Below are 23,968 nucleotides of genomic sequence, written 5' to 3' on the forward strand. Positions count from 1 at the left end.
GAGCGAGAGCTCGCAAATACCGAGCGTCTCTGAATCAGGGCCAAAGTGCTAACTGGTAATTTACGGTCACCAGTAAATCAAAAATGGTAACGGCTGGACTGTTTAGGAATATTATTTACCCAACAGCACATCAGTTTACTGTGTTTGTTCTCACTTTAACACTGATAAAAGACCGTATGTTCCATGTGCTTGAAAATAAGGGTGGGAAATCTGGTCTGAGAAAGTGTCGCTATCTGCAGGAAACACCTTACCGTATTTCACATCAGAAACAGTAATAGAGCTCTCAGCAATGTTTGTGGCTAAAATAACCTATTGAAAAGCAGAAAGACGACATATTAGTTGAAGAACACATTTCACTGACCACACAAATGTAAATAGGTCAGTTTTATTTTTTATTTATTTGGGAAACTAGTGAAAAATCAATGAGATGGAAATATACCTTCCTGTACCCCAACACTGGAGTCATGAAAACCATGTTCTGTTCATCAAGGGTGATGCTTGAATGCAAAGGGTACACGTGCAATCTATAAAACACAGCAAACATTGTGAAATCAATAGGATTTGGATACGGTTTGTGCAAGAAAGTCTAAATTATACAAAGGGGGTGAGGAGGCTGAAGTTTAATCCTTCATTAGGGAATATGGAAACAATAGATGAGAATCATATGCTACCCACATTAAATTTGCCTACACACTTGGCGATATTTTTACACGATTTGCCCGATTCCGACGAATCGTGACGACAAATCATGAAAAATATGTTAGTTTCCACTCACGATGCTGATGCGCGTCCCTGCTGGTCGTACATCGCATCTTCAGATCTGCCGTGCTGTAGGGCAGATCTGACGATCTCAGTCACGATGCACTGGAATAGTTAGGAGGCACAATAGATCGTTTGTCACATTGGACAGTTTAACACCAAATCGTGTCCACGACTGCTGGGGAGAGTTCAAGTGGAAATCGGACACATCGTCGGATCGTGAGCACATCGCCAAGTGTGTAGGCACCATTAGGGAAACTTGTTTTCAGTGTTTTCAGGGGGATTTCTGTTTATTTCCCTTACATTCAAAAATTGTGTTTTTATAGGTGGTAAACAAAAATAAAATAAATAAAATACCAAAAAAAAATTTAAATAAAAAGACCCTCCATCTATTAACATCTATAACTAGAACTTGAATTCCAAGCGCCGACAGTCTTCAGACCAAACTCCCTACAAATTGTTGTTTAGCTTGTCATCAGGAATTGGGAATCAAGTTAGAGACAAGAAGGTGCAATAAATCAGAAAAAAACAAAAACTTTAAGACCTCCATAACTTTTTCTTTATCCCACACAGTGTCTCTCCTCTCAATGCCCGTCATTACTTTTCTAGACTGACTATAGTTTCATCTTCCCTGTGTGAGCGGCAGATCAGCTCTGAAACACATGCGTGGAGACGTTCCTGAGCTGGTCTGTCTCGCTCATTGGCATGTTCAAGCTGCACTAAAGAATCAGACTTACTGGGGGGTAACGGAGTGGATTTTACCAAGAAAGGCCACCAGTCAGGGTTTTTTGGCCGATTTCAGTAAAAACCTACAGGAATCACTGGTGATAACCTGCATGTAGATCAGTGACCACAACTGGCACAATAAAATAATCCATGTTTACCGTTTATGAACCATGCTGGTTAACAGCTCGTGCAGACAGTTTATTTCATGTAAGCCTGTAAAACCAAGAACAAATTTCCATTCAGTAGTTGAAACAATTGGTGAATAAAACAAACTGAAATGTATTGTTTGCCTGCTTAAAAAGAAAAAAAAAAAAAGAAAACACTACACTGAACGGACAAATTATTATTACGACCACCAGGCGTTGTCATGCAAAGTAGCTAATCTGTGGAAAATGCTGACATAGGGTGTCAATCTATACAAGAACGGAAAGGCTAAGGTATGCAGAGACTTATGAAGTATCACTCATGAAATATTGGGATCTAACGGGCCTTTGAACATGGAATGGTTGTTGTGCTCGCAGCAGCTGTACTTTCATTAGCAAAACTGCTGAATGGTTTGAGGGTGGCAGTTGTTATAATATACACAGAGCAGACCAGCAGACAAAAAGCAGAGTCTGAGAGCAAGGCCTGTGGTTCTAAATGGGTACTGGATGCTCGAGTGGACAGACTTGTTCAGTTCCACAGATGGGCAACAGTGCACCAGTTTACAGATAATCTTAAATCAAGGACCAATGAACAGTGCGCCGCACATAACATCTTATAGGCCACAGAAATAGAAGGATGGTCCATACACCATTGCTCTCTGCTTCAAACAGGGTGATTTGCCTCCAGTTTGCTCGGTAACATAGGAATTGGACAGTAAATGTTTGGAAACAGGTTCAGATTATGTAGTCTGACTAATCAGGTTTCATTTACACCATGCAGATGGTAGGGAGAGAATATGGAGACAATAGCACAAAAGCATGGATTCTTCTAGCATTGTCCCGATTCTTCAGCCTGGAGAAGGCAACGTTATGGAGCTGCAGTTCATTACATTCAGGCAAATATTCCCCAGGAAAGAGTTCATAGAATCCATGACTAGAACAATGCAAACCGTATTAATGGCAAAAGGTGGCACAACAAAATACTAACCCAGTGGTCATAACAAATTGGCCACTCCAACTATATGGATTTTAGTAAGGGATGTGCAGACAGGGGAGGCAGAACCTCCCCTGTCATACTTCCTCCCCCATCATACTTCCTCCCCTGCTACAGAGTTTTGATATAAAAATAGTTTTTTTCTACATGTGTGACTCCCCAGCCATTGACTTCACCGCATGTCACTGTAATTCCATCACTCACTAGATTCATGGTGCAGAATGATATGCATTTTTACTTACGTTTTCTTAATGCATTAATACAAAAAAATTGATACTTTAGGATCTTCTTTTGGATAGACATTTCCTTATGTATAGTAATCATTACATTTTTTCGGAAAGGGATTGAAATACCGACGGCTCTTTAGCCGCCGGTTCAGAACCTGACTACGGCAGCCCGACATCCCAACGACGGCTGGCAAGTACCCTAACCCTCCCTTATCCTCCGCGCCCCTACCCCCCCTCAACTCTCCCTTTGTGGGGCTTAACCCTAACACTCCTGGCGATTGCCTAACCCCAAGTCTCCCTGTGGGGTGCCTAAACCTAACCCCGCCCCCCCCCTCCCCGAACCCTAAACCTAACCCATCCCCGGGCTAAGTAGTACTTACCCGGATCTTGACAATTGGGATGGCGGGGGTCGGGCTTAAGATAGGCGTCAGTATTTCTACGCCTATCTTAAGTCCCACGTCGGGTTTGTACGGTCGGGATTTAGACTAGCGGCATCGCGTCCACCGGTCTATTAATGACATTCCCACTTTTTCTATATCCCTAATGTATATACACTTTTTGATTGACCTTTGTTATGTCCTGTACAGTTGCATGTACTACATATTCCTCTGCACAATTAAAAAATATGTTTATACTATTAGGATGGTGGGGCAGTCCCATAATAGCTGCATTGTTAGCTGGATGTATTTAGATGCTAAAAAAAAATGTAACAGTAAAAAAATTAAAGTGCAACTATATTTTGTACATCTAATGTAAAAAACGCATAAACAAAATCTATTTTTTGTTATAGAGATAGATGAATGAAGGACTTAATTTTGACATGACATCAGGTCATCTTATAACACACACATTCCGCAGCACATATCCTAACCCACTGCCCAATGCTCCTTCCTCACTATCTACCCCATCTGTGTCATATGTTTATACACCATGTCCTTGTCCTGTATTGTTTTGTATTACTATTAACTGTGTTTCTTGTGTGCTCATTTATGTACTGTGCAAGGCACTGCAGAACCTTTGCGGTGCCATATAAATAAAGGATGATAATAACTTTATTTGGTGGGGGGGGGTGGCGACATTTAGGTTCGCATTTTTCTACCTATTACAGAATTTGCCTTCTGGAGTTAACGCATGAAAGATGCTGAAACCCATTCTGGAGTCTTCAGAGTCTAAGAATCTGCCCCTTATGCTGGGCATACACGGCCAGATAAAATGTATGTCAGACCGATTTTATCTGGCAGCCTACCAGCCACAGATGTCGCTGGCATACACTAATATTTCTCTCACAGTGTATCAGCTCGACATCCGCGCTCCGCCCCCGGGGGAGGAGACATTTCCCTGTTCCTTCCATAGGAAGGAACACAGGAAGTGTATGTCTGTCGGCCGCGGCCTGGCATACACTGCCCGATGCGGCCAACAGTTTACCGGGAAATATCGCATCGGACGGGCATGCTGGACAATCCGGCATACCCGACCGAGCAATATTTAACCCCCAGTCCCCCCACCCCCACACACGTTACAATTATCGGGGCGATCCGCCGATATTAGGCGGATCGCCCCGATAATTGTAGCATGTATGGCCAGCATTAGCTGTATGTTAATTTATGTAACAGGGTAATCCATTTTATTGCCTGAACAAATGTAATTTATGGTTGCAAAAGAGTGCCTCCACCCAAAAGCCTTTATATCTCCCATTTCCAGGAGTAAGTTTGGGATAATCCCCCTAATATAGTGGTTTCACTAAACTATTGTCCACCTAGATAGGGAAATCGCATATCAAAAAGTTTACAGCAGCTTCTAAATAAGACCTTGTAGAAATACAATGATTTTATTTCAAGGAAACTCTTGACCCTGGAGACCTTCAAATTATAGCAAATAACATGCAAATTATAATATACATCAACAAGTATTTGACACAGTAATGGAATTGGTAAACTCTAAGGCAACTTTGCTTGATCTGGTCTTAACTCACCGATGTGATATTTCTGATCACTCCAATTCCCGTTTCCCACTTTCTGACCATCACCTTCTCTCTTTAAACCTGTCCATCTCTACCTCCCCTTCTCTACCTCCAAAAGCCACCATCACTAAGTGTAACATTGACGCTATTGACACAGTTTTCCTTTTCTTCCCTGCTTGACTCTCTTCTCTCCCCTATCCTCTCTCTCTCTCTCCTGCCCTGACCAAGTCACTTCCCTATACAACGCCTGCCTTACTTCTGCTATGGACTCTGTTGCTCCGGCGATCACTACTCACACTCGCAGATCTGCTCCTCAACCCTGGCATTCCAAATGCACCAGATACCTGCAAAAGTGTTCACGAACCGCCGAGCGACAGTGGAGAAGATCACGCTCTAAGGCAGATTTTCTCCATTTCAAATGTATGCTCTCATCCTATAGTGCTGCTCTCTCCCTCTCTAAACAGTCATATTTCAAGATCCTCATCTCCTCTCAGTCCTCTAATCCCCAGCGTCTCTTCACCACTTTCAACCCCCTCCTCGTCTCCCCTCCTTGCTCTCTGCCCTTGACTTTGCTACCTACTTTACATCTAAAATTGATTCCATACATCATGACATCATATCCAACCAGTCCCCCAAGCTCTCCACCTCCTCCTTTCCCAGATCACCCCTCCCAATCAACTTTACCAACTCTAACATCCTTCTCCCCTGTATCTGGAGAGGAAGTCATGGCCCTCATCCGGTCCTCCCCCCCTTGATCCTATCCCCTCCCGCCTCCTCCGCTTCCTCTCTCTTTCTGCCTGCTCCCATCTTGCCCACCTCATTAACCTTTGCCTCTCATCAGGCACTGTTCCTTCTGCATTCAAGCATGCCCTTGTCTCCCCCATTCTTAAAAAACCTACCCTTGAGCCTAACTTTCTTTCTAACTACCGACCCATCTCTCTCCTCCCTTTTGCCTCCAAACTCCTTGAGCGGATTGTCTACAAACGCCTTACCACTTTTCTTTCCTCCCACTCCCACCTTGACCCTTTTCAGTCTGGCTTCCGTTCTCTCCACTCCACTGAAACTACCCTCACGAAAGTCAGCAACGACCTCCTTGCTGCCAAATCCAAGGGCCACTACTCTTCTCATTCTCCTTGATCTCTCTTTTGACACTGTGGACCACCCTTCTCCTGCTGCATATCCTTCACCCTTGGTCTACGTAACACTGCCCTCTCCGGTCTGTCATCCTACCTCTCTGACCAATCTTTCTCAGTTTCCTCTCATGACTCCTCTTCCCCCCCACAGCCTCTTACAGTATATGTTCCCCAAGGTTCTGTTCCTGTTCTTGGACCTCTTCTATTCTCCCTCTATACTTCCTCTCTAGGTGAACTCATCAGCTGTTTTGACCTCCATTATCATCACTATGCTGATGATACTCAAATCTACATATCCTCCCCTGATCCCTCCCCCTCTCTTCTGACTCGTATCTCCAACTGTCTCTCGGCCATCTCTTCCTGGATGTCCCAGCGATTTCTTAAACTTAATATGTTTAAGACAGAGATGATCGTCTTCCCACCCTTCCACATAACCTCACTTCCCACTATTTCTTTATCAATTGGTGGTATAACTAGCTCATCTAGCCCCAAAGTGCGCTGTCTTGGAGTTATCCTGGACTCATCCCTCTCCTTCAAACCACATATCCAGAACCTTTCATAGTCCTGTCGTTTCCATCTCAAAAATATTTCTAAGATCAGACTCTATCTCACCCAGGATGCTACAAAAACCCTCACACACTCACTGGTCATCTCCAGATTGGACTACTGTAACCTCCTCCTATCTGGCCTCCCCAAATCCCATCTCTCTCCTCTCCAGTCTATCCTTAATGCTGCTGCACGGCTTAACTTCCTCTCCAAACGCTCTACATCTGCCTCCCCTCCCCTACAAGCCCTCCACTGGCTCCCCTTCCCTTTTAGAACCCAATTTAAGGTTCTTACGCTCACTCGCAAAGCCCTCACCCAATCTTCTCCCATATACATCTCTGATCTCATCTCCCTTCACTCTCCTCGTTCAACTAATGCACGCCACCTTTCATGCCAGCTGATTACTTCCTCCCACTGCCGCCTCCAAGATTTTGCCAGCACTGCTCCCCACCTCTGGAACTCTCTACCATTCCCCATCAGATGCTCCACCTCTTTGCAATCCTTCAAACGGGCTCTCAAGACCCATTATTTCATCAAAGTTTTCCAGCTGTCATTCTAACTCCCTGATACATACACCTTCCTCCCCATCTGTGTCACCCCTGTTTGTCTTCCCCTCCCCTTTTAGAATGTAAGCTCTTATGAGCAGGGCCCTCTAACCTCTTGTACTTCTCCCTACTTTAGTTTCATCTATTTCTTACTTACCACTAGGGCACCTAACACTTGGCTGCTTATGCTCTGTTGCTTATCTGGGTGTTATGGTCACTAATGTAGCAATATATATTATCCATGTCCTGGTCCTGTATTGCATTGTTCTGTAAGTCGCTTGTCTACAACTTGTTTATGTGCTTTGTAAGGCACTGCAGAACATTTGTGGCGCCATATAAATGATAATAATAATAATAATAATAAAGGCAGGCCTGGCAAACCTGTTGCTCTCCAAACTGCTGTAAAACTACAAGTCCCAGCATGCCCTGCCACAGTTTTGCCATCAGGGAATCCTAAATATGTGGCAGAGCATGCTGGGATGTGTAGTTTCAGAACAGCTGGCGAGCCACAGCTTGGCCAGGCCTGCTCTAGGACGTCACGTGTATTTGTTATATTGTTTTTCTCTTAACCTTCTCTACTCTCCTCATATACCAAGTTACCACAAGTATTACCATTACCTTTGTGGGTTCATTCAATAGCTAATACCCAACAATTGGGCCATACGGCCTGTACTTCGTAGCTCCACCCAGACCACAGAATTAACATTAAACTATAAATTAGTCACTTTAAGACCTTTACAAAGTTCAGATTAGTAGAGAGTCTTTTTAGTACTATTTCTGGTTATACTGTGTGTGATGCCCATAACTTCCATTATAAATTTAGCGAAATCTGTATCCTTTAAAATGTTTCCTCAAATGGGCTAGCAAACAGTGTTTTCAGCTTCATTTATGCCTTTGTCGTTTTTAACAGTACTAATTAGATGCTGAGGACCCTTTATGTATAACAATACTCTGAATTTATTGCTCATAACAAGTTATCCAATTAGCCCCAATAACCAGTTTTTCTCCTTATAGCGCTATAGGGCAATAGTCCTTGCCTCACCATTTGAGAGACAATTAAATGTATAAACTAGAGGTTCCCAAACGCGGTCCTCAAGGCTCCCCAACATAACAGATTTTAGAGATATCAATGCTTTACCACAGGTGACTTATATTAGTACCTCAATCAATTTGATTTAGGTCACCTGTGGTAAAGCAAGGAGATCTCTAAAATCTGAACTGTTGAGGAGCCTTGAGGACCGCGTTTGGGAACCTCTGGTAAACACTAAACATAACATTCACTATCCTTAAATGAAACATCGCAACCTTATTTATGGCCAATAAATGCAACAGGTCAGTTTACAAAACTTACACCATTTTGCATTGCCCTCCAAGCAGGGATTAAATTTAGGACTATGTATTTAGTGAGAACATTCCATTTTAGAGCATGGAAGTGCAACAGTCACTCATAGATCACACAAAACAAAATGCAAGTGACTGGCTGTTGGCCAGTTTCCACAGCAGGATGGTCTTTCTAAAGGTTCCTCTGTGAATTTTAAATTTTTCCCCCAGCATCTTTCATATTGTTATAAATGAGGGGTTTGAGGGAGGGACAAACATTAAAGATCCAGTAACCACAGGGATACCCATCACCACCATGTTGTACTTCTAAACTTGTGAACAGACAACTGTAATCCAGCACTGTATAGTCAGCAAATCCCACATCTCCATCCAGAGTTTAGTGGCTGTAATTTTAAACTAGGCATCTATGAACACTCGGACTACCTGTGCACTACAAGGAGGAAATCCCCCAATCTCTTGCAAAAAAAAAAACAATTAAACATGGGCAGCACAGTTAGCATTGTCCCACTGTACTGCAGTCATAAGCTAGTTTTCCACTAAGGCCCCATCTGCAAGGGGCCTTCACATTTTCCCCATGTTTGCACAAGTCTCCTCCGAATGCTACCTTTTCCTCCCACAATCCCCGCATTACAAAATTGGAGCCGGATATTAAATAGGTCATCGTGCACATTTGTGTGATTATTTAATTGTGGATGTGGCACATCTAACATGCACAGCTCGCACCCTAGCTCCCAGTGTGCACATTAGGTGTGCCGTGCAGGCCGTGTGAGATGAGGACCAGGGACGGGAATTAGGTATAACGGGACAAGATGTGTGGAGCATCTGCTGTAAGTTAAATGGCCTAACCAAATCAACCCCAGTATGTAAGTGCATAGGGAAAATATTATATTATCCAAATATCTGGTTGCTATTCGTTACATATGCAGGTTTATCATATTTTGTTATATAGAGCTTACATATTTTGCAGAGCTTTAGAGGGGGTATTTAGTCATTTATATCAGTCCCTGCCTCAGTGGAGTTTACAAACTCCACTGAGCTAGGGACTTCTGTAAATGACTAAATGCCCCCTCTAAAGCTCTGCAAAATAAGTCCTACAGACAAAAATCTAATAAAAACATGCACATGTAACAAATAGAGATATTTGCCATATTAGGGGCTAATGCCTGTTTGGATATTGTGGGATAGAGCAAATTATAAGCGTTTCCACCACATCATCGAAGGAATGAAATTGAGGAGATACAAATAAAAGATACAAGAAAATAATTTAAACTTAATCTAAACCAGACCTGCTGCTGGTAATAATTATCCCACAATCCGATATACTACATATCAAACCTTTACTGGATCTAAGCACCTGTTAAGTATAATAGACAAATGCTGGTATTAAACATGCCAATTACAAAGTCAGCTCGCATTCACTCCCATAGGTTAATCCCAGATGCACACAATATTGCAAGCGCTTGTAATAAGTTCTGACTTGACAGCCTCTAAAAATAAAGAAATAAGGTAACGTCTAAACGAATACGGTATAAAAAGCCTTGTGGAAGTAGCAGGGAACAATAGAGCAGGAAATGGAATAATTGCATGTTACTTACATTATCCACAACAAATGAGTTGTGACATTTATAAACCTAAGGCTGAGAGGCCCAGATAAATTAAATGACTGACAGGAAGGACATTTTACAAGGCACTGCGGGCTATGCATACAACTGCGCATACAGTGCAGCCTAGTCTACGTGCTTCTTGCATCAGCAAAATCATTACCCTCAACGACTACACCTAAAAGCCTGCTCAGTGTCCTGAATAATGTCTAATTACAGCATGATTCAACGCACCCACACACAGGCCCAATAGAACTGGTCAGGAGCCTTGTTCTTTCTCTCAGGCTTTCTAGTCAATTGATGAGAGGCGTAATAAAGGCAATTTGGCAGATTTACACTGTGACAAAGCATTAGTCTTTTTTCTTTTTTATAATCCCACTAAGACATCTACGGCTTTCAATAAGACAAATGGTGGGAAGAGGAACAAAATGTTAAAGGGGATCTAGCCACAATCCCCTCTATCATTTGATGAATTGTGCGAAATCATGATAGGAAATTAACATTATAGATGTTATCACATTTGCTAGGCAAAGATGCACCTCTTCATTTGAATGAAAAAAAAAATAAAAAATCATGACTGATACAAGCAGCTTCATTTTCTTTTTGTAATTGATCACTACATAACGTTACATGTGAACACCCCAGCCAATTTGTTTGGTCCAAAGGTTCCCAAACTCTGTCAAATCCAAGCTTTAAAGATATCCATGCTTGAGCCCAGGTGACTTGATTAGTACTTCAGTCAATTTGATTTAACCACCTGGATTCAAGCATGGATTTCCTTAAAGCCTGGGCGGTAATGGTGGAGATTTCGAACCTCTGGTTTAGTCATTTTAGCCACTACCATTGCTAATAGGTGTATAAAATTAAGCAGCCATGCAAGCTCCATAGTCAGATCAGCAGCAGATTGGGTCATACTGAAGAGCTCAGTGACTTTCAACAAGGCGCTGCTATTGGATTCTGGAGCAGCTAAAACGTGCTATATGGGAGGTATGAATCAGTCTATACCATCTGGCAGCCTTACGTATCTGGATTAGGCGAGTCCCAGGGGCAGGTTTGTTGCCCGATGCATTCTGTTAGGTCGCTGCAACAATGGTCTAACGCAGTTGAATTTTTTGGCCTGGGCTCAATAAGCTCTAGTGAACAGAAATCTAAAATGCCTCACAGCACACCATTACATGCTAGAAAATTGTATGCTTCCAGACCTGTGGCAACAATTTGGGGGAAGGCCCTTTCCTGTTTTAGCAGAGTAATGCCATGTACTGTCCACCGGCTTTTGCAAACAAGCAAAATCAGATACTTTAAAGGTTGCCACAAAAGAGCCATTATGTTCCATTCATGGTAGAGACATAAATTTACACAATTCAGGACCCCGTTTCCAGCTTAGTACTCCGCATATTAATACTTCATGCCTGTATAAATATAAATATTACCTGTATAAAAATGGAGAACTACAATATTCTTGAAACAAGCATTTGTTATAGTGGTCTCTTGTTTGCATCAAGGCTTACTCAGCCAAATTGTGGTGCTCCAATACACTTTTTAATTGAGCATATAATGCCTTTATTAAAATTTATCTTAATGTTTTAGTAATTGACAATTAGAAAATACAAAAGTTACCTGGCAAAAACACCAACACACTGTTTGGTTCCGTGAATAACTTAGATGAGCTCTTCTTTTGCCTGAAGAAAAAAAAAGTATAAAATGAACTCTTGCCAGCTGTCATTATTACAAGTACAGCACATACAAGATTTAACATAAGAACCCATTATTGAGTAAAAAAAAAAACCTACTGGATAACCTTACAGGATCAACACATATGACAGGAGTTATTTCATGGATTTTTATACTTTCATTAAACCAACTCTCGAAACCCATTGGGGGCCTCTGAACCCTGGAGATAAGTCTCCTATAGGGCGTTGACACTTCAAATATTCCAAAGAGATTCTCCCTCTTCCAAATACCTATCCCGTTACTTTTCTAGTAAAGCCCCACAATATAGAACTGGGAAAAAAAAAAAAAAAAAAAACTTTAAATAGAATTAGGCATGAAATTACGACTGAGCTTGTCATGTAACTCGCATACATCACACGAACGCACGCACCCGAAAAATGCACCAAGTTAGAAATGGCAATTTGTAGTAGTCATGGAGAGGTGCATGAAAAAATGCAGCAACCACCTTTGACCCCCAAAAAATAGTAACTACGATAGCAGGACCATATACAATGTGGTTCGTGTTTATAAGGAAAGTTGTCAAATGAAGGATTTTTGCACTTTATTAATGATTAAATAGCAAGCGATTTTCAGCAATTAAACTCTGTACAACATTTTGAGGTACAGAAAAATGCCTGCAGAGACATTTCAGTGTCTTTGTACAAATACAAAAAACCCTTTTCACAGAAAAAAAAACGTAACAACTCCACGTACCCGTTCCGCAACATGTACACCTACACATACCTGCCATCTCACATCAATGCAACAACTCCACGTACTCGTCCCACATCATTTGCATCTCCACATATATGTCCCACATTTAAACCATTATTGAGCTTTTTAAAAAAAATTTACCTGAAAATGACAGGTCTTCATTGGCCAAATTATATTTAAACAGCTCAAAGTGCACGATTATTATTTGGGAGGGGTGTACCAGAGATTCTGCACAGTTTCCCATTTTTTTTACATTAAAATAAAGATATTTCCCTACATTTCCACTTGCTCAGGGGCTGTGCACAAAAAAAAATGTGAATTTCTTATGAAATAGCATTAAGAGATTAGAATTGAAATGCAATTGAAATTCTCAGTGCGATTTCGTAGGTTTGCAGAACCCAATTTGAACCTAATTGGATTGACCCCCTAGAACATAACTGGGTGGGCCTGCAGTGTCTCTCCCCCCACCCCCCAAAGGATTCAGAAAAAAAGGATTTCATGTATATAAGAAAATAGAGTTCTATCATGCTATGAGGGACACTGGACGCCTGGGATGTCCCAAAACTACCCCTTTGGGTGAGTATGCCTTCAGCATTGCAGTGTGCAGCACCTTATGGCAACTGGCATCCTGAGCCACAAACACAGAACTTGTAAACTTTTGAAAAAAATATGTTGAGCACCACACTGTCAACCACTTCAAATATACAGGATCTAGAGCAGTGTTTTTCAACCAGTGTGCCATGGCACATTTAGTGTGCCGCGAACAGTTGTCAAGTGTGCCGCGGTGGTCAGCTCAGGGCACTTAAACTGTAGCATGTTTTATTCCTGAGGAGGCCAATGTAGTGTGTTTTATTCCTGAGGAGGCCAATGTAGTGCGTTTTATTCCTGTGGAGGTCAATGTAGTGTGTTTTATTCCTGTGGAGGTCAATGTAGTGCGTTTTATTCCTGTGGAGGTCAATGTAGTGTGTTTTATTCCTGTGGAGGTCAATGTAGTGTGTTTTATTCCTGTGGAGGTCAATGTAGTGTGTTTTATTCCTGTGGAGGTCAATGTAGTGTGCTTTATTCCTGTGGAGGCCATTATGTGTGTATATTTTTATGTGGGAGCCAATGTTTTCATTGGTCTCGCACACCGCATAGTCAGATAATGTGCCTTGGCAATTTAAAAATCTTGTGTAGTGTGCCTCGAGTTGAAAAGGTTGAAAATGACTGATTTAGAGGTTCAAATGGGGGAGCTTGCAGCCCCTAAAGAACCAAAGACTAATCCGATGGTGCTACCAGTGGAACAAAAGGAGGCTGAACTCGCAGAACTACATGAAGAAAAATTCTAACATCTGGCAATGAGGCAATCTTCCTCTGGAACCAGACTGACAGTGCAGAAACCTGCACTCTCAAAGTAGCCACAGACCACGGTCTAAACCCGCCTGGAGAAAAGCCAGTGTCCTGTAAATCCTAAACACCTTAGGATCATACTTACTATGAACACCATTGACCAAAAGAATGCCAAATTCTAAAATATGCGGGCAAAGGCAGGCTTCCGTGCTTTAAGCATCGTTTCAATTACAGAATTGGAAAAAACTTTCGCTCTTAGGAAAGCAAATTCAAGAGCCACGTCGTCAAAACCAGACTAGGCAAGTGCGGATGCTGGCAGGGACCCTGCGTTAGCAGATCCTACTATAGAGGAAGAGGATACGGACTGTTTACGGACAGATTCTGTATGTCGGTGAACCAAATGACGTCTGGGCCAAGCTGGAGCCACCAGTATTACTGTTCCACCTTCCTGCTTGAATCTCCTGTGAACTCTTGAAAGGAGAGAAATCAGAGGAAAGAGATACAACAGCTTAAAGTCCAATCTTACTGCCAGTGCGTCCACGAAGGTTGATGACTCTCTGAACCTGGAGACCTTGTGGTTGTGATATGATGCCACGAGAGCTCTCTCCGGTAGACCCCATTTGTTTACAAGGAGCTGAAACACTCCCGGATGGAGTAACCACTTTCCGGCGCGTATGCCCTGGAGACTTAGGAAATCTGCATCCCAATTGAATACTCCCGGTAAGAATATTACCAAGATGGCCGGAAAATTATGTTCTACCCAAATCAGAACCTGTCACACTTATTTCATGGCTGCGTAACTTCTTGTGCCTCCCTGATGATTGAGGTAGGCCACTGTAGTCCCATTGTCGGACTGAATCTGGACTGGCCTGCCCTGTAGCAAGTCCTGTGCCATGATAAGTGTCCTGTACAATGCTCGCAGTTCCAGAATGTTTATTGGCAGATTACTTCCCTGATTTGTCCATCTTCCCTGAAAGGTGTGATGACCAATCACTGCCCCCATCCGCGAAGACTGGCGTCTGGTGAGAAGCACCCAATTTGGAATCCAATATGGGCGCCCTTTGTTCAGATGATTCTTTCTCAGCCACCACAGGAGAGAGTGACGAACCTCTGGAATGAGAATGATCCTCAGACCTTATTGGAGGATACTGTCCGTTCCACTTGGAGAGAATCAACTTTTACAGATGCCTGGAATGGAACTGAGCATACCCAACCAAGTCGAAAGTGGTTACCATTGATCCCAGGACCTGCATTGCTAACAGAACGGATACCCTTTGCTTGCGTATTCGTAATAACAGCGCCACAATCTTGTCCTCTGGCAGAAACACAGTTTGTGCCTGAGAATCCAGCAACGCTCCCAGATGTACCATCTGTTGTGTTTGAGAAAGTGATAATTTCTTCCAATTGATTATCCAGCTGTGCTTTTGCAGGCAGGCTATGGTCAGTTGAAGATGGCTTTGTAAAACACCCAGGGTCTGTGCCAATATCATAAGGTCATCCAGATATGGCAGAACTCGGACTCCCTGATGCCTGAGATAGGATGCCATTATTTTGGTAAATACCTGGGGAGCCGTAGATAGACCAAAGAGTAGAGCCTAAAATTCGTAATGCTGTTTAAGGACAGCAAACCATAAAAAATGTTGGTGGGATGGTATAATAGGAACATGCAGATATGCATCCTGAAGGTCCAGGGGATTGCCAAAATAATTGACCGACAGTTTCCATACAAAACTCGGGTACATGGATAAACTTGAAGGTTTTTAGATTTAATAGGGAGATAAGCCCCATTCGGTTTCTGAACTAGACAGGTTGGAATAATAACCCCTTCCCCATTGCGACACAGAAATCGGGACTATTAACCCCACCTGCAGCAGGGAGTGAATGGCTTCCTGAAAAGCCAAGGCCTTGACCGCATCTGATGGAGGATCTGTGCAAAAGAACTTCTGGGGAGGATACCTCTTGAAAGTGAGGGCATACCCCTGAGAGATCACTTCTTGGACCCAGGCATATGTTTAATGCCAATAATCCATAAACTGAAGTAGTCTGCGTCCCACCCTGGGATCCCCCATGAGGAGGCCCGCCTATCAGCCCATAGGTTTGTCATCTGGTTTAGAAGCTGGACGTCTTGCCAGGCCAGACCTCTTCGTTTGTCGCCTTGCGAAAACTAGTCGACCTAGGGAAAGAGAGTTCCCTTGCTCGTCCTGGCGGACGGAAAGAACGAAAAGAAACCTGCCTAGACTTTAGTCGCCGTAGATGGCAGACCTGCTGATTTTGAAACCGCCAGAGTAGCTATTGTTTTATCCAACTCTGCCCCAAAAAGTACCTTTCTATAGAAAGGTAAGACTTCCAGCGCCCTCTTTGATCCTCTATCAGCTTTCCAGGATCTTAACCAAAGGGCCCTGTGTGCCACTATTGAAGTTGCTGATGGTTTAGAAGCTAAAATTCCGCCATCTACTGCAGTACCTCCCAGATAGGAAGCCGCTTCCCGTATGTGGGAGATATACATCCTCTGTTCTCTGGTAGCATCTGGCAGAGAGTCTTCTGATGCCCCCATCCATTCCTCAACAGCTTTGGCTACCCAGGCTCCAGCCATAGCTGGACGAGCAACTGCTCCGGATGAGCAAAACATTGCCTTAAGACATGCTTCAATTTTCTTATGTGGAATCCTTCAGAGAAGATGCTGACAGAAAAGGCAATGTAGCATTCCTGATTAAAAGCGTTACGCGAGCATCAAAAGTAGGAGCTTAGTACATACAGAAGCTGGGAAAGGGTACAACGATGTTATTCTTTTATTCACATAAAAATGTTTATACGGGTTACTCCACACCTCATCCATAAAGCTCAGTGAGCTGTTCAGATACAGGAAACAACGTCTTGACCACCTCCCGGTGGTGATCAAAAATTGGAGCCTTCTTACTATGAGCTGGTTCATCAACCTGAATATCTAGCATTGATTTAACCGCCCTCACCAAAGGAGGAACATCCACTGCGAACAGATGGCCCTCCTCCCACAAGCAAGACCCTGGAGAAGAACCCTGCGCATCATCTGATTCCTCTGATGATGCATCTGAATCCATATGTTTAGCAGACTGATAAAAGATAACTTGCGTTTAGGCGCCTTAGTAACTACCGGTCTGCTTCCAAGGAGGCATTGTGGGAGCAGCCATACGATCCACAAATTGCTTCATTACCTGGGACAGAGAGGATACCCAAGATGGCTTTTGTCCAGAGAAAGGTAAACTGGACTGGTGAGTTCGCTCTTTATAAAAACACAACACACAAACCATCCATTATGTCCTGAGAGGACACATAGGCCATACATGATTTACATGAAACCAGAACAGGGGCTCCCCCTCCTGTTTCTTTTTATCTTTAGACATGTTCATAAAAGGTAATAAATGCAATGCTATGTGAGCCTTCACAAAATCTCAAATTAATGCAAAGAAAAACCTCTACCTTAGAGGATGGAGAGAAAAAAAAAAAAATAGTGATCTCTATAATAGACAGAAATGATAGACCGTGTCAACAGCAGCTAGCAAACAGTCACATACAATGCATATGTAATATAATTACAATAAACTCTAAATCAAATACACAAACACCAGGAATGGTAGGATATTGAGCCCTGCATACCTTGAGAGGTATACATGGAGACTGACCCAAACCCTCCTGAGACCAAGGCACACAGAGTGGACTGTGAGCATTTCATATACACGTGGAGGGTAGGCGGAGCAACCCAGACGCGCAAAACCCTTTATAGGGACTGCGTCTGGGTCGGGGGAGTGCCAACCTCCCCTAAGCTGCGTTAACCAGCCGGGTACGCTGGCCTCGTGGCAGCAGAAGCGTCTACTGCTGATCCCTGGTGTCAGATAAGGCCCCGGTGGTGCAGAGAGGGCGCGGAAAATCCCGGGCCCTGACTGCAGTGGCTTCTGGTGCGTCTCTGACACCAGAAGCAAGGACTGCCGCACGCAATTCCCCGTAAGCGAGGAATCGCCTTACCTGACCTCTCTGTGCTTCCGGATCGAAGCATTGCTGCTAGCAAGCTCAGCCGCAACCCGCCAAAATCACTAGCCCAGTTACTGGTGTTGCGGCTCGGCGGAGGTAGATGGAATCGCAGTATAAGCGTCTTAATTCAGAAGCTTAGAACTGGTAACCCAAAAAAACAAATAAAATATAAAATAAAAGCTTAGGACTGCCTGAGCAGTCCCCTGTTACAAAGGTGTGTCTTAATCTTGCAGCACCAAATGAACAACTGAAGGCCTATGGGTAGGGGAGGGGTATATATGGAGGAGGTCCCGAGGCCTCCCCGGGAGCTGAAACAAACTGTTTGGTGCCTGGATCTCTCCAACCATAATATCCCCATAGTATCCCTGTGGATCCCTATGGACCCTGAAGAAGAAATTAACTGTTTGGTGCCCAGGCTCCATCTGCCAGTCTATACCCCAGCGTAGTGCGTGTCCCCTGGAGTATAGGCTGGCAGATACTTATGTTCAGGTTAAAATTTTGAAATGCGAGAGAGAAAAAGCAACTACTGTTTCTTTCTATTAAACAGGTTATTGTCATGTTACCCTAACTCCTTACTGTACTAGATGTGTAGTGCCTAACAAATCATCAACAATCCTACACCCCATGCTATGTTGCAGAATCCTCCTACACAAAATCCTACGCCCCACACTGTGTTGCAGACTCCTCATCAAACACCACCATTACTCAATGTCTGATCCTTCAGCTACCAAAAGCCTTTTTTCAAGGAGTCCTAAGAATCATTCTACCCAGCTACCCCTGGCAAAACAAACTGGACTAGTCGCTGAAAGTTCAGCAAAATAGGTGGAGGGAAGTAGCCCTAGAGGTGGCGCAGCAGGCTGCATGAGCTCAGAAAGACACTGGCACTAGAGATTTAGCCCTGGTTATTAAAAACCTGGCTGTCGGGATGCCGCAGGTCAGAAAACAGAGAGCGGCATGACAATAGCCAGAAATCAGACACCCATAAGTAGTAACGGTAAGTCTTCCCCTAACCCTCCCCGGTGCCTAAGCCTAACCTCCCCCTCCTAAAAAATAACACCCCCGCCCCGATGCCTAAACCTAACGCCCCCCCCCTAGTGACCAAGTCTAACCTAACCCTCCCCGGTGCCTAACCCTAACTCTCCCCCTAGTGCCTAACTCTAACCTCCCCGATAGTTACCTTCGGGATGCCGGCGGTCGGGATACTGGTGCCGGTAATTAGACTGTCGGCATCCCGCACATTTGGATGCAGACTACATCCCATTTAAAAATAGACCCATCGCAGCCCCTGCAGTCATGTTTTACAGCAACTGTCGACCTCGCAAATTTTGCATTCGGCACCTGCGCCTGACTGTAGACTTGGCATGATTTCACACAAAGGTGATTTTACCTATAAAGCCCTTCAAGTACCAGACCAGAAATTATTCCCTTACCCAGCAGGATGGGAAAATAAAAGATACATGGTTCCCTTTTCATATTGTGTACCAAGTACAGACTGAAACAGAGCCCTAGAGAACATCTACAAAGTATACCACCAGATAACCCTGTATGCAATTCCCAAACCAGCTAGTTACATCCCTGCATCTAGGGGCAGAGGAAAGCAGAAAGCTGCTGGTACCGGGCCTTAAGAGACCTAGTTTCATCTGCATAGCAGAAATCTGTCAGCAGGGTGATGACGGGCTGCCTAGGTTATGCAACTCCTTTAGAGCCCAGCATGTAAGTATCCATTATCGTAAATGATGGCCCATTTGTTGAGACACACGACCCAGAACCCCCAGTGAAGACTAGAGCCTTGCAATACAGAAGAAGAAGAAAAAAAACTGAACAGCAAGATGGAGATATGATAGAGAAAGGAGCTCAAAACGTATGGAATATTTAAAGTGCCAACCTCCTACTGCAGAGCTAGATCCTCACTATCTCCCACAGGATGCTACAGAAACCTAGCAAGATGTTCAAGCATCATTCACTTTAAATTCAAATCAAAAAGTTGTAGTTGGTATTAAATCTATTAGTAAAAGGACACTGAATGCTGGCCAGTGCGCCCAGACACATGTTTCTTATGCAATATTATAGATATACCACAGAAGGCTTTATGGAAAAAAAAAAAAAAAAGTTATTTTTCTAGCAGATTAGATGTAAACAGACTTTCAAAGTGAAGCAGCCCATCTCCCCCACTCATCATACAGCTGCTGCTCATCGACCTGCAACCTCAAAACGCTCACAGCTTTAAGGCCTACATCTGTGATATTAATACTCAAAATATAAATATCTAAAATAAGCTGTTCAGTAGAATATATTCAAGTGAAATGGAAGATGATTTAAAGCACTGGAAAAGTCTTTTAAAAACATGCAGAAAATGGAATATTTTAACATAAAAATAAGAAAACAAAAATTCTGTTTTACCCATCCTCCTACACACTTCATCAGTACCCTTCAAATATTTCTAGGTTGTTTTGCTCCCAAAAGGATTAGCGCAAACGTACGCTAATCGCAGTCTTCGGTTCAGAAAAGGATTATTGAACGCTTGGAAGGAAACGCCTTCAAACAAGTGTTTCAAAGAGACAGCGCACATTCATGCACACCCATCACTTTATAATATTCTTTCCAATATCTGTTGCCTTCTCGTGGAGAAAAATATCTACTTGTGAGTTGGAGATTTCAGCCAATACTAATTATTTCAATTTAAATACATCAGTCTGTACTAGTGCTCATCAATAGTGTCACTATTAGTGAGCCTAACAATTCACCAACTAATTTCTATTACATTTTTTTATTTATTTATTTTATTTTAACCAACGACACATACAAGTTAATCATTTGCAGGTGATAAAATAACCGTTCGATTATGTTAATAAATTACACCTTACCTTTGTTCCTCCATTTCATCAAATAACTGTATCAAGTACTTTGCAACATCATACATTTCCTTACATATCATCGGTTCATCGAAGTATTGCACTGCATTCTGCAACCAACATAACAATCATTAAAGGAACTCTGGTGCAGAGAGCACTACAGTAGGCCAGGTTGAGTAGCATATACTGCAAGAACATGCACTGCGTATGCTAAGAAAACTGGAAGCCGCAAATTACATATTGCAGAGTCAAACGCATCCTCAGTGTATCCACACTTACAGCAAGAGGCAGAACAGGATTGGGAAGGGGTGTTCTCACATAGCCAATGTACAGTAAGAGCGTGTAACCACAAAAAGTTATAGGAAGACCTACAGTACAGAATATGATATGCCAGAGGGTGCATCTGTTGCAGGTACCCATACCTGGTACAAAATATCCATGAGGGTGATTAACAGCATGAAAATTAGCATTGGCATTTTGTACGTAATAAAGTGCACACAGCCTAAGCATGTAGTGGCAAAATAGAGAGCCAATCCTTAGAGCCCTCCCACCATGAAAAAGGCACCACCAGAACTAGGTTATGACTGGCTGGGCCAGGGACACTATACCAGGCAAACTGCCGTGGCAGGCCCTCATGGAACATGTCAAACAGTCCTAGCCTAGTCACCACCATATCCTGAACCACTTCTAACCACTTGGTGGTACGGTTGTATGAGATGCGACCGCAGTAAGAATGGCTAAAACATGGCCACAATACATGAGACTACCTTCCTCCTTAGTCCCCTAGTATTTTAAGAGCAAATACGGCCTGCACATTTTAATGGAGCACGAGACGTGCCAAACTTCAAATGGTAACATGGCGCTGGTGGGGTTGTAGCGCCACAATGGGGACCTATGGACGAGGGTGGATGGAGAGGGGAGGGGGTAATGCCACTGGAAAACTGGAGGGGAGAGGGAAGCTAACGTTACAAAGGGGACAGTGTGTTCGACACAATCGAAGATTATATTTCTGCTCACAAAAATGTTAGTCATTTTATTTAATTAGTAAATTCTTGATTTTTTTTTTTTTCCCACAAAAAAATTTCAAAATGATTAAGTGTTTTATCAAGGGAACAGCAGCAACAAAGGTGGGGGACATCACTTTCACAATTGGATGGATCACAACAGTAGTTTTGCAATGGAATGATCACTACTATTGTCCAAGTGGAGACGATAGAGCTTTTATTGAACACATGCAGAGATGTGGAGTAAAAGTGAACTGCCTTTACACGTAAAACAAAAATGAAAATAAAGAATGTTTGCTAAAGAAAAGGAGAGTTCTGGTAAAACTTACCTTTGTTAACTCTCTTTCTTCGAAGTCCATAGGGTCCACAGGGAAGACAATGGGGTGAAGGTGGAATCTGGAGGATCGGACACCAACAGCAAAGCTTTTCAAACCCTGGATGCTCCGCTCCTTCCCCCTATACCCTGCCCACAGCCTGAGGGCAACTCAGTTTTGTTACTAAGCTCAAGGAAGGAGCAGGATAGCAGAGATGGAAGACTTAACACTGAAGAATCACACTCACACAGAAGGAAACAAGTGACCAAGAGAAGAAACCCATAGAAACCAGATGCGTCAGGGTGGGTGCACTGTGAACCCTATGGACTTCGGAGAAAGTTAACCAAGGTAAGTTTTACCTCAACGCTCCTTTTCTTCTTCAGGGTCCTTAGGGTTCCCACAGGGGAGACAATGCGGATGTACCAAAGCAATTGTTCAAGAGCGGGAACGCCCCTGAGCTAAGAGTAGAACTCTACGCCCAAAAGAAGCATCCTGAGAGGCAAATGAATCAAAGGCATAAAACCTAAGCAAGGTGTGGACAGAAGACCACGTGGCCACCTTCCATATCTGAACAGCAGAGGCACCATGCCGGGCTTCCCACGAGGGACCCACAGAGCAAGTAGAATGAGCAGATACTGTAGCCGACACATGAAGGCCAGTCTGCGTGTAAGCCTGTGAGATAGTCATGTAAATCCATCTGGCCAGAGTCTGTTAGCTGGCCAACCCTTCCTGTGGAATCCATATAGGGACAAAGAGGGAGTCAGATTTCCTGATTGAAAATCTATGTGGACCATACTACTTCCGAGCACGGACCACATCCAAAAGAGGCCTCACCTGCCAAGAGGTCTGGTGATTGAAAGGCCAGAACCACAAATTCTTAATTTAGGTGGAAACGAGAAACCACCTTGGGAAGGAAGCAGGGCACGTTTTAAGAACAGCCCCGTCTTAAAGATTAAAAAGGGGGAGCGACATGAAACCACCCCTAAATCAGCTACCCTACGGGCAGATGCTATAGCCAGAAGAAACAAACAGTCTTCGCAGTGAGGTTCCTGCTTGGAGCACCACTGACAAATCCCATGGAGCCACAGGAGGGACAAAGGGAGGTTGTATAGGTATAACACCTTGCAAGAAGGTGTGAACATTCGATATAGGAGCAATTCTGCGCTGGAACCAGATGGACAAAGCAGAGACCTACACTTTCAGAGATGCTAGGCAGAGGCCTATATCCAATCCAGCCAAAGGCAAGAATTCTAGAAACTTTAAAAAACTTGGTCATAGTTTCTCAGAGTACACCATTGGAAATATGTATGCCATATTCTGTGAAATTCTGGCTGAGGCCGGTGTACGTGCTCTAACCATGGTTTAGACCACAGAGCTGGAAAATCCCTTAGCCGTTAGGAGGGATGTCTCAAGACCCAAGCCGTTAAAGACAGACGGGCCATGTCCGGATGTAGACATGGACCCTGAGAACACAGGTCGTAGAGGAAATTGAAGAGGATAGTCTATGGAGAGACTTTGAAAATTGGAGTACCAATGGCGTCTGCCGGAGCAATTACTGTGCCCCCATCCTGCTTGAACTTTCGAATAACTCGAGGAAACAGAGAAATTGGGAGGGTGGGGGGAGGGAGGAAAGAGATATAGAGATATGCCAAATGGAAGGTCCACTTCACTGACAATGCGTCCACAAAGGCTGTGTCGAGGTCCCTTATCCTGACTCCATACACTGGAAGTTTATGTCATGTCTTGAGGCCATGAGATCCACGTCCGGTAAACCCAATTTGTCCACCAGGAGCTGAAAAACTTCTGGATGTAGAGACCACTCCCCTGCATGCACGTCGTGATGGCTGAAGAAATCTGTTTCCCAATTGAGAACTCCTGGGATGAATACCGTGGAGGTGGCGTTCGGTCCATGTGAGAATGTGGGACACATCTGCCATTGCTGCCCGACTTCAAATGCTTCCTTGGTGATTGAGGTAAGGCCACTGCTGTGGCGTTGTTGGACTGTACTTGTACTGGCCTGCCCTGAAGAATATCCTGAGCCAGAGTGAGCTCTGTAGATGGCTCG

General features: G+C 43.5%; 1 protein-coding gene across 2 annotated transcripts in view; it reads right to left on the reverse strand.

The window, feature by feature from the left end:
- Window positions 1-23,968, reverse strand: part of TDRD9 (tudor domain containing 9) — a 331,496-nt gene that overhangs the window by 202,447 nt on the left and 105,081 nt on the right. For both annotated transcript variants that reach the window (XM_088455276.1, XM_088455275.1), the window contains exons 8-12: window positions 20,598-20,695; window positions 11,593-11,654; window positions 1,644-1,698; window positions 440-524; window positions 252-309 (exon numbers count right to left, since the gene is read on the reverse strand). In XM_088455276.1, the coding sequence (XP_088311402.1) occupies window positions 252-309; window positions 440-524; window positions 1,644-1,698; window positions 11,593-11,654; window positions 20,598-20,695 (358 nt within the window). The remainder of the gene's footprint in view (window positions 1-251; window positions 310-439; window positions 525-1,643; window positions 1,699-11,592; window positions 11,655-20,597; window positions 20,696-23,968) is intronic.

Source organism: Taudactylus pleione, unplaced genomic scaffold (genome assembly GCF_031769625.1).
Source record: "Taudactylus pleione unplaced genomic scaffold, aTauple2 ptg000652l, whole genome shotgun sequence".
Taxonomy (NCBI): Eukaryota; Metazoa; Chordata; class Amphibia; order Anura; family Myobatrachidae; genus Taudactylus; species Taudactylus pleione.